The 11,757-nt window shown below is 38.0% G+C and overlaps 1 protein-coding gene across 1 annotated transcript in view; it reads left to right on the top strand.

The window, feature by feature from the left end:
• Positions 1-1,018: 1,018 nt before the first annotated feature.
• LOC139737975 (uncharacterized) overlaps positions 1,019-11,757 on the top strand; it is a 48,330-nt gene continuing 37,591 nt past the window's right edge. Inside the window, exons 1-6 of the mRNA XM_071648642.1 lie at positions 1,019-1,071; positions 2,453-2,708; positions 4,628-4,714; positions 5,699-5,761; positions 6,902-6,980; positions 10,567-10,652. Of these exons, the coding sequence (XP_071504743.1) occupies positions 2,634-2,708; positions 4,628-4,714; positions 5,699-5,761; positions 6,902-6,980; positions 10,567-10,652 (390 nt within the window). The 5' untranslated portion in view covers positions 1,019-1,071; positions 2,453-2,633. The remainder of the gene's footprint in view (positions 1,072-2,452; positions 2,709-4,627; positions 4,715-5,698; positions 5,762-6,901; positions 6,981-10,566; positions 10,653-11,757) is intronic.

Raw genomic sequence — 11,757 nt, 5'->3', positions numbered from 1 at the left:
AGTCGAGGGGAAGGTGCATTCCAATATCTTTTTGTTAAACATACATATCAGTAGGCCTACAGCAATGATTGACAGATGAGGTCACAACCAGAATAGAATTCATTAACTGCAGAAGGAGTCAATCATGTAGACTAGAACGAAACAGAAATGACAAACAGTATAACTCAGAACAAAATATATGAATGTATGCATTAAAAGGAAACATAGGTGTCATTATATGATATTATTATTATTACGTGTATTATCATTATTGTTGTGTCAATATCATCGTCATATTATCATGATCATTATTGTTATTACAACTGTTCTATACTTGTACTATCACTATCTACTACTACTACTACTGCTACTACTGCTACTACTACTACTACTACTACTTATACTGTAACTACCAGTACTACTACTACTACTACTACTGCTACTACTACTACTACTACTACTACTACAGTACTGCTACTACTACTACTACTACTACTACTACTACTACTACTACTACTACAACTACTACTACTACACGATGTACTACTATATATCGAGTTTCGAGTTTCGAGTATCGAGTTTCGAGTTTCGAGTTTCGAGTTTCGAGTTTCGAGTTTCGAATTTCGAGTTTCGAGTTTCGAGTTTCGAGTATGGAGTTTCGAGTTTGGAGTCTCAATTTCAAATTTCAAGTTGTACTAGATTTTCGTTAATTGGTAATTGTAAAGCCGCGATAAATCGGGAGCCGGTGTCTCCTTCTTTGTCATTGAATACTTCAAGCCTTACAGCAATAGCTTTAAAATCTACCAAGGCCGGGGGGGGGGGGGGGCATAGGAGGAGGGGGCCATGGGGGAGGGGGGCCATGGGGGAGGGGGCGCCCGGGTCCCCACGATTCACACATTTCATGCCACATAATTATATGAATATTCATCACTTTACAGAGCACAAAGTTCATGACCTTTAAAGTTGTGCATACACTCAGCTCAACGCAAACACACACACACTCGATACACACGTACGTACTTGTACTGTGTATGTGACCGTCGTCACTTGCTAGCTAGGTGGCTGAGGAGAGTTGAATGAAAGAGAAAGTCGGTGAGTGTGAAAATATTTCTGAAACTTAATAGCAGAAAGGGTTATTATATATATATTTTTTTTGCTTCTCGTTCCTAAATCCAAACCGTCACCCAGACCATCTAATGTGATACGTATTATTACATCGTGAGACGTAGGAAGTATGCTATTCATTTTCACAGTAATATCGCTACAGTCCTTCGACCCTGTTTGTGCACTCCACGTACTGTACGGTGTAGCACTGTAGTGCAGTGCCAGCAGTAGCAGTGGCTCTCTCTCTCCTCAGCTTTTTGCCTTTGCTCGGCTGCATGAATGTATCCCCATTCATACACGTACGTATACTACGTAACGTTACTAATGTAAACTTAATAGTATACTGTCGAAAGCTCGCAAGGTTCTCCCTCTGCCCTGCCAGTTGCAGCCATTCCACGGTTCACAGACAGTACTTCTTCTTGATGGTGGTAGCCTGCTAGCTGCTTTCCTCAACCTTGAAAATTCTAACGTTACTACGTCGTTTAGCTTGGCCTTTCCACTGGTGACTGTCTGACTCACTACTCAGTCTGAGCTGTCTTCTGCTCTACTAACACTAAACAGGTTTAATATTCATATTCCCTTCTCTTCTCACTCCCTGTTGTACTGTTGAGTGTTGGTAATGACTAATATTTTTATTGATGCATGATTGCGATTTTTGCAGCGGGTACGTTCTAAGTTTTGTACCCTGGAATTGGTGTAACATTTAGTGCAGTGCCATTTGAGTTCTACTTTTTTAAACCTTTAAAAATATTTACCTGACCCCTGAGAACTAAAAAGAAAAGACAGCACTGAGGACAAGGTTCGATTCTCTGACTCTGTGCCATGCCAAATTTTGACGGCACGCAAAAGCATGCCATAGGTTTCTGTAGCTGGCAGTAGAATTTTTAACCACATTAATGTCATTATGGTCAAATTATGGGTGACTTGCTTTATTAAGAACTCATATGACATTGCATTGGCTGACACAATTCACGGTAGTCACAGTTCAGTGATTATTGAATGCTGATGAAAAAGCCAAGTTCTGTACGAACTGAAATTTTTGCGGTGGTTTTATTTTCGCAAATTTCGTGAATCGCCTTTGAATTGCGAAAATAACAACACACGAATAGCTAGTTAGACCTCGCAACCGCGAAATTAACAACACCCGAAAATGTCCTCCATGTAGCAATTCACTAAAATATCTGTATGCGAAAATTTCAGCTCGTACAGTAAGTGAAGCAAAAGAAATAGCGTAATTGTGCTTTGCACCAATCATGAAATTCTCCTTTGTTGCTGTGTATTGTAATTGTAAGGCTTGGTGTAGGAATAAATGCGAGGAATATGGTAGCATATAACTGTATAAATTGCCTTAATTGTTCCCATGATCAAGGAGTCTGGGTATCCGAATGTGGATGAATGCAGGAGCCAGTACGTCAGCCCACCATTGGGTCACCCTGCTCGGCTAGAGTCTGTCCAGGAGGCAAGGCGGGGGGCTACCCAGGGAAGGCGGGCAGTTGTTGTTGACCGGCAGGATCCAGGAGGGAGAGGCGAGCTCACTCACTCACTCAAAGATGCAGGAAGAAGGCAGGCCACACTATCTCAAGCATCACCTGGGCAGCGTCAGGGGTGTAGCCTTTTGTCCGAAGGTGAGTACATAGGTCACAAAGTCAAACAAGATACCCGCAAAAAAAAAAGTGAGCACAAAATTTTACAAAAAACAGTCCCATTTGGATATATGCAATGTTGTATTGTTTTTTTCAACAAGCAGAAATTAAATCATGATTTTCGTCTATCGGATTCTTTCGTAGGGAAGTTTGCATATTTTATGTACCTGTTGGTTTGTGTGCATGTGCATGCTTGTCATGTCTTGCTTGTCCACATAATTTAGAACATATTTGAGATTTTTAAGCATTGTACCCAATTTTTTTTTTTTTTATGTGGAAATTTTTGCGCATTTGGGCGACCAGAAATTAGCGTGGAGATGAAGGCATGCAAATATTTTTGCTTTACACAAATTCCACTTATTGATGTCTCGATTCTGCGGAATTAAAAACACCCTAAATTCATCTTACCCATCTGAGCATGAAAAATTATTCAAATAAGATATCCACTTTTACAGTTCTGCTAAACCATGAAAGACTCACTGTGGATTCCACAAATAGGAAAGTTGTTTATCTTAAAGAGGAAATAGAGCAAAGATGATGAAATAGTGAAAATTTGAGAGATAATGCAAGTAACAAGATATGAAGCGGTGCGTCTTCAGGGCACTTGATAACAGAGACTCCAACTCTCCCGTTTTCGACGGGAGATCTCCCGCCGAAAACCCATTTTTGCAAAATCTCCCGTTCTCCCGTTTGAGATTTAATATCTCCCGCCCTGGCTCTTTGTCTCCCGTTGGAAAGGATTTCTTACATATTTCTATTGTATGTTGAAAAAATAAGCCTTATATAGCAAGAGAGGGCATCTAGAACCCTGGGAATTTCGCGCTTCGCACACATCAACTTTGAGTCTCCCGTTTGCTAAGGGTTTCAGGCGGGAGAATCTCCAGATCAGAAGGTACTTTGGGTTGGAGTCTCTGTGATAATTATGTGTAAAGTACTCTGTACAAGTTGTTTATTTTTTTTTTATGAGTAACTGCTGACTTTGCTTCTATGCCATGAAAATATTTTGCTTGCTTTTCTTCCTCCCTCTCTGATTTTGATATCTATTCTAAGTAATGTATTTGTATGTAACTTGTATGAATGAATGATGATGATGGTAATGAATGATAATTGTAATAATAGTAGGTGAAGTAGTACACACAGAAGTGGTAATGATGATCGTAACAATAATAATAACTAGAAAAGCACTCTGAGAGCGCAGACCTCCGCCAAGCATGCAGCTCATTTCCACCACTGATAAAGTTCTTCCATAGAGATATCCGTGATTTTCACCCATACTTGCACTGTGTGCTGAAAGTCGCCCGATTTTCCAATAGGATATATAGAAGCGTTTGTCACGTCATAAACCCTCAGGTGCACAGCGTGCCTCGCCCTAGCAGAAACGAGAGCACGCACTTTAGTGCGCGCATGCAAACCTCAAATACGCGCAGCCTGAACTCCCAAGTTCATGACCCTACATGCCAAAATATAAAAAATCCTCCATAAATTCCCCCAAAATTCTTGGATCACTACCGAAAGTTAATCGTTTGTTACTTGTGTCATTCTCAACCTTTCCTGCAAGTTTCATCCCAATCCATTAACTACTTTTTGAGTTGTTTTGCACACGGACAAACTAACTAAGTAACTAACGAACAAACAAACAAACAAACCAACGGTAACGAAAACATAACCTCCTCCCTTGGCGGAGGTAATAATGATAATAGTAATAATGTATTATTATTGTATTATGATTTTCATTGTTATTGTTATTATCACTATTATTCTTTAATTTCATTATTATTATTGTCATCATCATCATTATAATCATTATCAATATCATTATCATCTGAACTGTTTTACTGATTGAGCACGAGTTATATTTATGTCGTGTGTGATCTTTTCTTTCTCTCTCTCTGTTTTGTTAGGACCGGTACCTATTCTGCTCAGGAGCATTTGATGGCAGGGTGAATCTCTACACAGCGCAGAAGTGTGCCTTGCTCCAAAGTTACTCTGTAAGAATGTTGTGTCATTGCAGTTGTTTCAATTGCTGCTAGTTAATGTACTTATGTGCCTTACAGTTTTCAGCTTCCGCTGTTATAATAATTTGCGACAGTAAGTTAGATTAAGATGTTGGACATGTAATGTACAACCTATCAACTCTGCGTGTGAAATCATAATATGAAACTCAGTAGTTCTTATAACAATTAAGAATGATCCAATGGTTTATTAGTTTCAATTTGAAATCTTGGCGTTATCAAGTTTGTGTGCACATTACAAGTATCAACATATTTAAAATTTGTCTTCCTGTGTTTGTAATGAGGTAGTAAGAAGAGTCTCACTTTAGCATTGTGTAAGTTCAAACAAATAGTGTGAGACCAATGATCTGACAAGATTTTTTCCCCATGTATCAGTGGTTATGTTAAATATTGATAATACAGTCTACAGATTGTGATGCAAAATACAACAAACCTAGCTTCTTTTTATTAATATCAATAGAGTGTTTGTGTATGTGTGTGTGTTACAGCGTGTTTCTACATCTTGAATACAACCCTGAATTCCTCCAAATTTTGTCTGACGATAGCAGTTAGTATGAGAATATCACATATGGAATTCTGTCTCATGCTATCCATGTGCTGAGCAGTAAAGCAATAGGAATATTCTCTTTATTGTCACTTTATTCGAGTGCTAAAGACACTATCAATGCATTGTAATTCAGTGTGATAATGGTGCCATAATTGGGAAATTGTTTATCAAACTCATATGTAACCATTTAAGGAAGCAATATGCCTCTTATTTGAACTACCGGTACACACACACACATAAAAAAAACCACACAAAACCACAAACCACACAGACACACAAAATGAATATTGTTGCAGGTTAGAACTAGAGTCTCACAATTGCTGGCATTCTCATTCAAAATCTTTTCTCTGGAGGTTTTTTGCTAGCGTGATAAGCCCATTATCTTTTTCTTTTCTTTTCTTTTTTGTCTTCAGGTGACAACATTTAGTTTAGCCAGAAATATTAATGCTGTGAGATTCACCTGTGATGGAAGGAAGGTGAGTATTAGTGCACATGAACTTCCTGTCTTTGCATAGCAATCCAGCTGGTACAACTGATTGGCAAATTGCCCTACATAGACGTACACCCATGATTTCTTTTATCATGGCTGCTACTACTAAAACACTGATCAATTCAGTGCTTATTTACATCGATGTTGGACAATTTGTCGATCAGTTGCATAAAAACCTCTCGACGGAAGAATTCCATGAATTTGAATAATTATGTAGTACCCACGGCATGCTATAAGGATTAGAACCAGCACTTGCTGTCGAGTGGAAGCTCTGTGGTCTAGTGGAGATGACGCCTGTTTGGAGATCAGGGGGGTGTTTCATCAACGTTTGTCGGCGCTGACAACTTGAATCATCATAGTAACAGTCAGTGACCAGAGCATCTCAGCCAATCAAAACCAAGGACCTTGCTGAAATTGGTCAGCGCTGACAGTTGTCGGCGCTGACAAGCGTTGATGAAACACCCCCCAGGAGGTCATACATGTAGGTTCAAATCCTGCTGGAGTACGTATGCCCATGATTTCTTTTATATCATGGCTACTACTAAAACACTGATCAATTTTGTGTTTGTTTACGCCGATGTAAAGCAATTTGCCAATCAGTTGCATAAAAACCTTTTGACGGAAGAATTCCATGAATTTGAATAATCCAGCTGGTTTTTACCTCTTTCTTTCTCTCTATTAACTTCTTGAAAAAGATTACTCAGTATTAAATGCTGTTCTGAAGTGATCGATATGTATTTTGTTTAATTAGATACCCAAGTATAGCACATTTGTACATTTGAAAGTGTCTTAATCTAACCATTCCTTTGTGTGTTTATCAGTGTAATGCCACTAACCACTTGTACACTGCTGCATTTCAGCTGTTTCTTGTGCCTTGGGTTATGACTGTTAAAGCCCTTAAAAAAATGTTGTTAACAGAGATTTAGTAATATAAGTATTTGACAGTCATCTTCACCATCATTATCATCATCATTATTCTACCTAAGTCTCTATAGACTAAACTCATATCGAAAGTAGATACATAACATCTTCCCAGTGCCATACTTTTGGCTCAAGCAGTTTTGGTTAAGTCGTGATAATCTTGTTTGAGGAAGTCATCTGAAGTCCTCCCCTTTGTACTCCACAGATTTTGGCCACCACGACCGCAGGACGGCTGGCAGTGGTGGACGTGGAAACAGGAAACCAACTCCTGACATATGATAGCTGTGAGTCTTACAGGGCTTTAGGGGGTAAATCAGCTAGTCCAATCAAATTGTGAGAGAGAGAAAGAAAAAGAAAGAAAGGAATAGAGAGAGGGGAGGGGGAGAGGGAGAGAGTGTGATCAGGACATTGTACACACACACACAAATGTGCACACACAGAGAGCTATATGTTTTATGAGGGGGATAGGGAATTGAATGGAGATTATGCTGGAAGTGAGCATGACTATATGAATTAATATGTATCAACTGCTATCTCACTGTAAAAGCAGTAGACTGAACAGAATATATCAACAGATTGCTACACTGCCGACACCAAGTATTTCAAAGTGGGGGGGGGGGGGGGGCAATTTATCATTTCTGGTGCCATTTCTGGGTTTCAGCAGCTAATAAGCAAAGAAAAAAAAAAAAAAAACCAAACCTACCATCATCAACTTTCTGTTCCCACTTCTGGGTTTCTTCACCTAACAAGCAACAGCAACAAAAAAAAAAAAGAAAAAAAAAAGAAAAGAAAAAAAGGCCTTCAGCGCAACTTTCTGTTTCTTCAGCTGACAAGCTAAAAATTAAAGGCCTTACCTGCACTTCTTCTACCACTTCAAGGTTTCATCAACTGGCAAAAAAAAAAAAAAAAAAAAAAAAAAACCTCTGGTACAAGTTGCAATTGGCTTTCAATCGACAGCGACTAACAAGCAAAAAAACAACAACAACAACAAACAAACAAACAAACTAATCTCTATCAAACATAGGCTTTTGGAAGCTAGGAAAATCCCCCCCCCCAATAAAAAAAGATAAAATAAAATGAATAAATGAACACAAAAGAAAAGAGGAAGACAAGTTATCTTGTTCAAGTGTAGGTGCATCACTACATTCACTTTATTTTCTCAGTAAACCAGACCCTTGTATCCCAAGACAGGAGAAGATGCTTATAGGAGACTGTACTCTATGCAGAGTCTTACATTGTGTGGATGTTCTTGATCAAAAACAGGGGTTCAGTGTTCTACAGTCATTATGCATCAGAGCTGAAAGGCACTGAAGCCATTAGGTTTTCCGGTGGGTTGGGTCTTGAAACTATAGAGAGCGAAAGTTTGAGTGCGTTAAGTTTAGCTAACAGGCAAGTCCAGATAACAACATTCAAACCTTGCATTACAGTGAAACCCCGTTATAACGAGGTCCGTGGGACCGGCGATATTACCTCGTTATAACCGGTACCTCGTTATATCCGTACGCATCAAAAACAAAGAAAAACATACTATTACACAATCATGGATCATTATTATTGAGAGAATAAAGGGAAATTATTTGTGAGAATAAAGGGAAAGTATTTGTGAATTAGACGAAAAATTAGGGGCTGAAATGAGTTAAATCTTTATTGCAATAATTCTTGTTTGTTAAGTTTTTCTAAGCACCAGCGCGAATAGAGTAACATACAGGCCTTGTTTACCGTAACTTGCGAGGTATCTTTATACGCTGTTTGTGCCCAGCGGGAATGCGATGATTTAATGAATCATTTCGGCTGTAATCTTGTACAATGTATGATCGTTGCGCCCGAAGGGATTAAAAATGCGTTCTTTATTTTCTTCCCAAAAATCTCTTCGCGTTTTGTACATCCGTTCTTGAAAAATATGCGGCAGGATTGAATATGGAAGGTTGTGATCCTTTTTACGCAAATCTGTACCTGGTAGACCATTCTGAAAGAAAGAAAAATCTTCATTGTGAAATGCAGTGTTAAAATTGTAATAATGAACAAACCCAGATCTATTCAAACTAATAAATGCGTTGGTTTCTTTTTCTGATTTAGGTTAACATGCGTCATTCAATTTTTTTTTTTACGCTACTGTCACCTGGCGAGATCGCAATGATTTCAGGGTAACATACATGCGTTGTTTACCGTTAACTTGCGAGGTATTTTACGCTGTTAGTGCCCAGCGGGAATTCGATAATTTCATGAATCATTTCGGCTGTAATTTTATACAATGTATGATCGTTGCGCCCGAAGGGATTAAAAATGCGTTCTTTATTTTCTTCAGAAAATCTCTTCGCGTTTTGTACATCGATTCCGTTCTTGAACTGTTAAATGCGTTTGTTTCTATTTCCGAACACCGATTAAGTAGGTTAACATGCGTTATTCAACTATCTTTTACGCTACGGTCACCCGGCGAGATCGCGATGATTTCACTAATCATTTCAGCTTTAATCATACACACTCATATTTAAATTATCATTTGTTAAATGATAATGAACAAATCCAGATCTATTCAAACTAATAAATGCGTTTGTTTCTTTTTCTAAACACCGATTAAGTAGGTTAACATGCGTTATTCAACTATTTTTACGCTACCGTTACCCGGCGGGGTCGCGATGATTTCATTAATTATTTCGGCTTTAATCATACACACTCATATTCAAATTATCATTTGTCAAATGATAATGAACAAATCCAGATCTATTCAAACTAAATAAATGCGTTTGTTTCTTTTTCTGAACACCGATTAAGTAGGTTAACATGCGTTATTCAACAATTTGTACGCTACTGTCACTCGGCGGGATCGCGATGATTTCATTAATTATTTCGGCTTTAATTATCCACACTCATATTTGCTAACCAGCAAAAGAACTGGAATTCGGAACTAAAAATGGAAAGGATATTAAATGATGAGTTGACACGCATTCCAATTGTCCATTTTTGGCCACAAGTGTCGCTACATCAAAAGTTTTTGAATGCGTTATCCTTTTTTTCCTCGTTGCGCTGTGGTCTGACCTAATATCACGCACGCGTATCTCGCGAAAAAGAAAATCGAATGATTATGTTTAATAATTCAGTAGGAACATCGGAAGGCATTCCTGTGTCTAGCTGCGTGGTTTAGAAGAAAAAAAAAATGGAAGGAACGGCTCTCTGCAAAACGGGAAAAAGACGTGGATAGCGTCAATTTAGTTTTCAATGTTTCGTTTGTCGCGTGTTTGAAAGCGACAATTTAGTCAAGAAATGGAACCTCGTTATATCCGATCAAATTGCTTATGTTTTTCTTTATCATGATGCACCGAAATTGTCCTCGTTATAACCGGAATCTCGTTATAACCGAACTCGTTATAACCGATTCGTTCTACCATAGGTTTGCATGCAAAGGAAAACGGGACCGAAGCGATCACCTCGTTATAAGCGGTTCCTCGTTAAAACCGAACTCGTTATAACGGGGTTTCACTGTACCATTTTGTTTCAGAGCTGCCAAGTCTCCCTGATTCTGCAGGAGTCTCCCTCTCCCTGAAAATGTCAAAATCTGCTTTGGTCTGAATGAGAGAATAGTGAAATCTCCTTGATTTGGGAATTATTTTCACCTATTGAAATGCATGTAAGGCACAAATATCTCCCTGATTGCTGTGTGGAATCTCCCTGATTTGGATGTGGGAATGTTGGCAGACCTGTTGTTTCCTTGTGAATGCAAACCCATTTAAATCCAATCAGGGGTTCTACCTGTCAAGTTGGGCTGTTCCCTAAAATATTGATGTATGCTATTACTTCTATCAGTGCTATTCAGCAAGACCAAGATTAACTTCTGTAATTGACAGGATCTTCAAAAATCATTCCATCATCCAGGTGCATATAGTGGAAGAGACCGAACAGGACTGGCTGTGGACCCAAAGTGTCCGCACACTGTTGTGTGTACATGTGTTAATGGAAAGGTGAGCTATGTGAGCACATTTATCATCATTGTACTGTATAAACTGTTATTTTCACGAGGCTTTAATTTTTGCGAATTTCGCAAATCCACGTTTGGACTGCAAATTTAGCAACACGCGAGAATGTTGCCATGCGCTAGGGCTATAGTGCATTTATGATAGCCTCGGTAACACTTTGCAGAAACGATGTCTCGTAAAAATGTCTGTGACCTCCTTGTTGCAAAAATATGTGTATGCAAAAATACCAGCTTATACTCAGTTTTTCAGGGAGGAAATTGTTCTCTCTTTCTTTCCCATCAAATTGTATGTCAATAGCTCTTGTATTTAAAGAGATTACTTTCTGGTAATTAAAGAAAATGAATGTGTAGATGATCCTGTGTTTTATAGAGCAATTGGGTAATTTGAATAGCTCTGTTTCACTTTCACAAGGTTCAGGTTGTGGTTATTTTCTAGAAATGTAAGTGGTTGTGTGCATCGTGCATGTCTTCTTAGTTTGAGAGAGCCCTTGCTGGATGGTGTCTATCAAATTCAGCTTCACACCATGAAGTTTGAATTGAATAATAGAAAGAGCAAAATCAGATGAATAGGATGATACAGGGTTCATCAAATCAGCAAAAACTGGAACGAGTTAATCATGCAGAATACTTCATTGAACTCAGTTGTCTCCTGTAATATTCAAAACCTGTCCCAAGTGTCAAATATGTAAAAAAAAAGAAAAAAAAAAAAAGATGTATATATGTATATATACATACATATATATATATATATATATATATATATATATATATATATGTATATATATATATATATATATATATATATGTGTATATATATATATATATATATATATATATATATATATATATATATTGAATGCCATCTTGTATTACAATAGTTTCTTCAGCAAAATGTAATTTGCTGATGAAATTGTGTGTGGAAGTCTGTTATAGAAACACTGAAATTAAAGACTGCTTGTATTATACGTGCACTATTTGAAGTTGACGGAGGTAGAGTAATTTGAAGGGCTGAAGAAAAGTTTATTGCAATGACGATATACATTGTATATAAAGCAAACAATCTTGTTTCAGTCTGCTTGCAAGAACAGCTT

The sequence above is a fragment of the Diadema antillarum genome, unplaced genomic scaffold (assembly GCF_040938485.1).
Source record: "Diadema antillarum isolate AM-2024a unplaced genomic scaffold, OU_Dant_1.0 seq00000717_RagTag, whole genome shotgun sequence".
NCBI lineage: Eukaryota > Metazoa > Echinodermata > Echinoidea > Diadematoida > Diadematidae > Diadema > Diadema antillarum.
The sequence above is the reverse complement of the archived record's forward strand: the minus strand, read 5'-3'. Positions and strand labels throughout refer to the sequence as shown.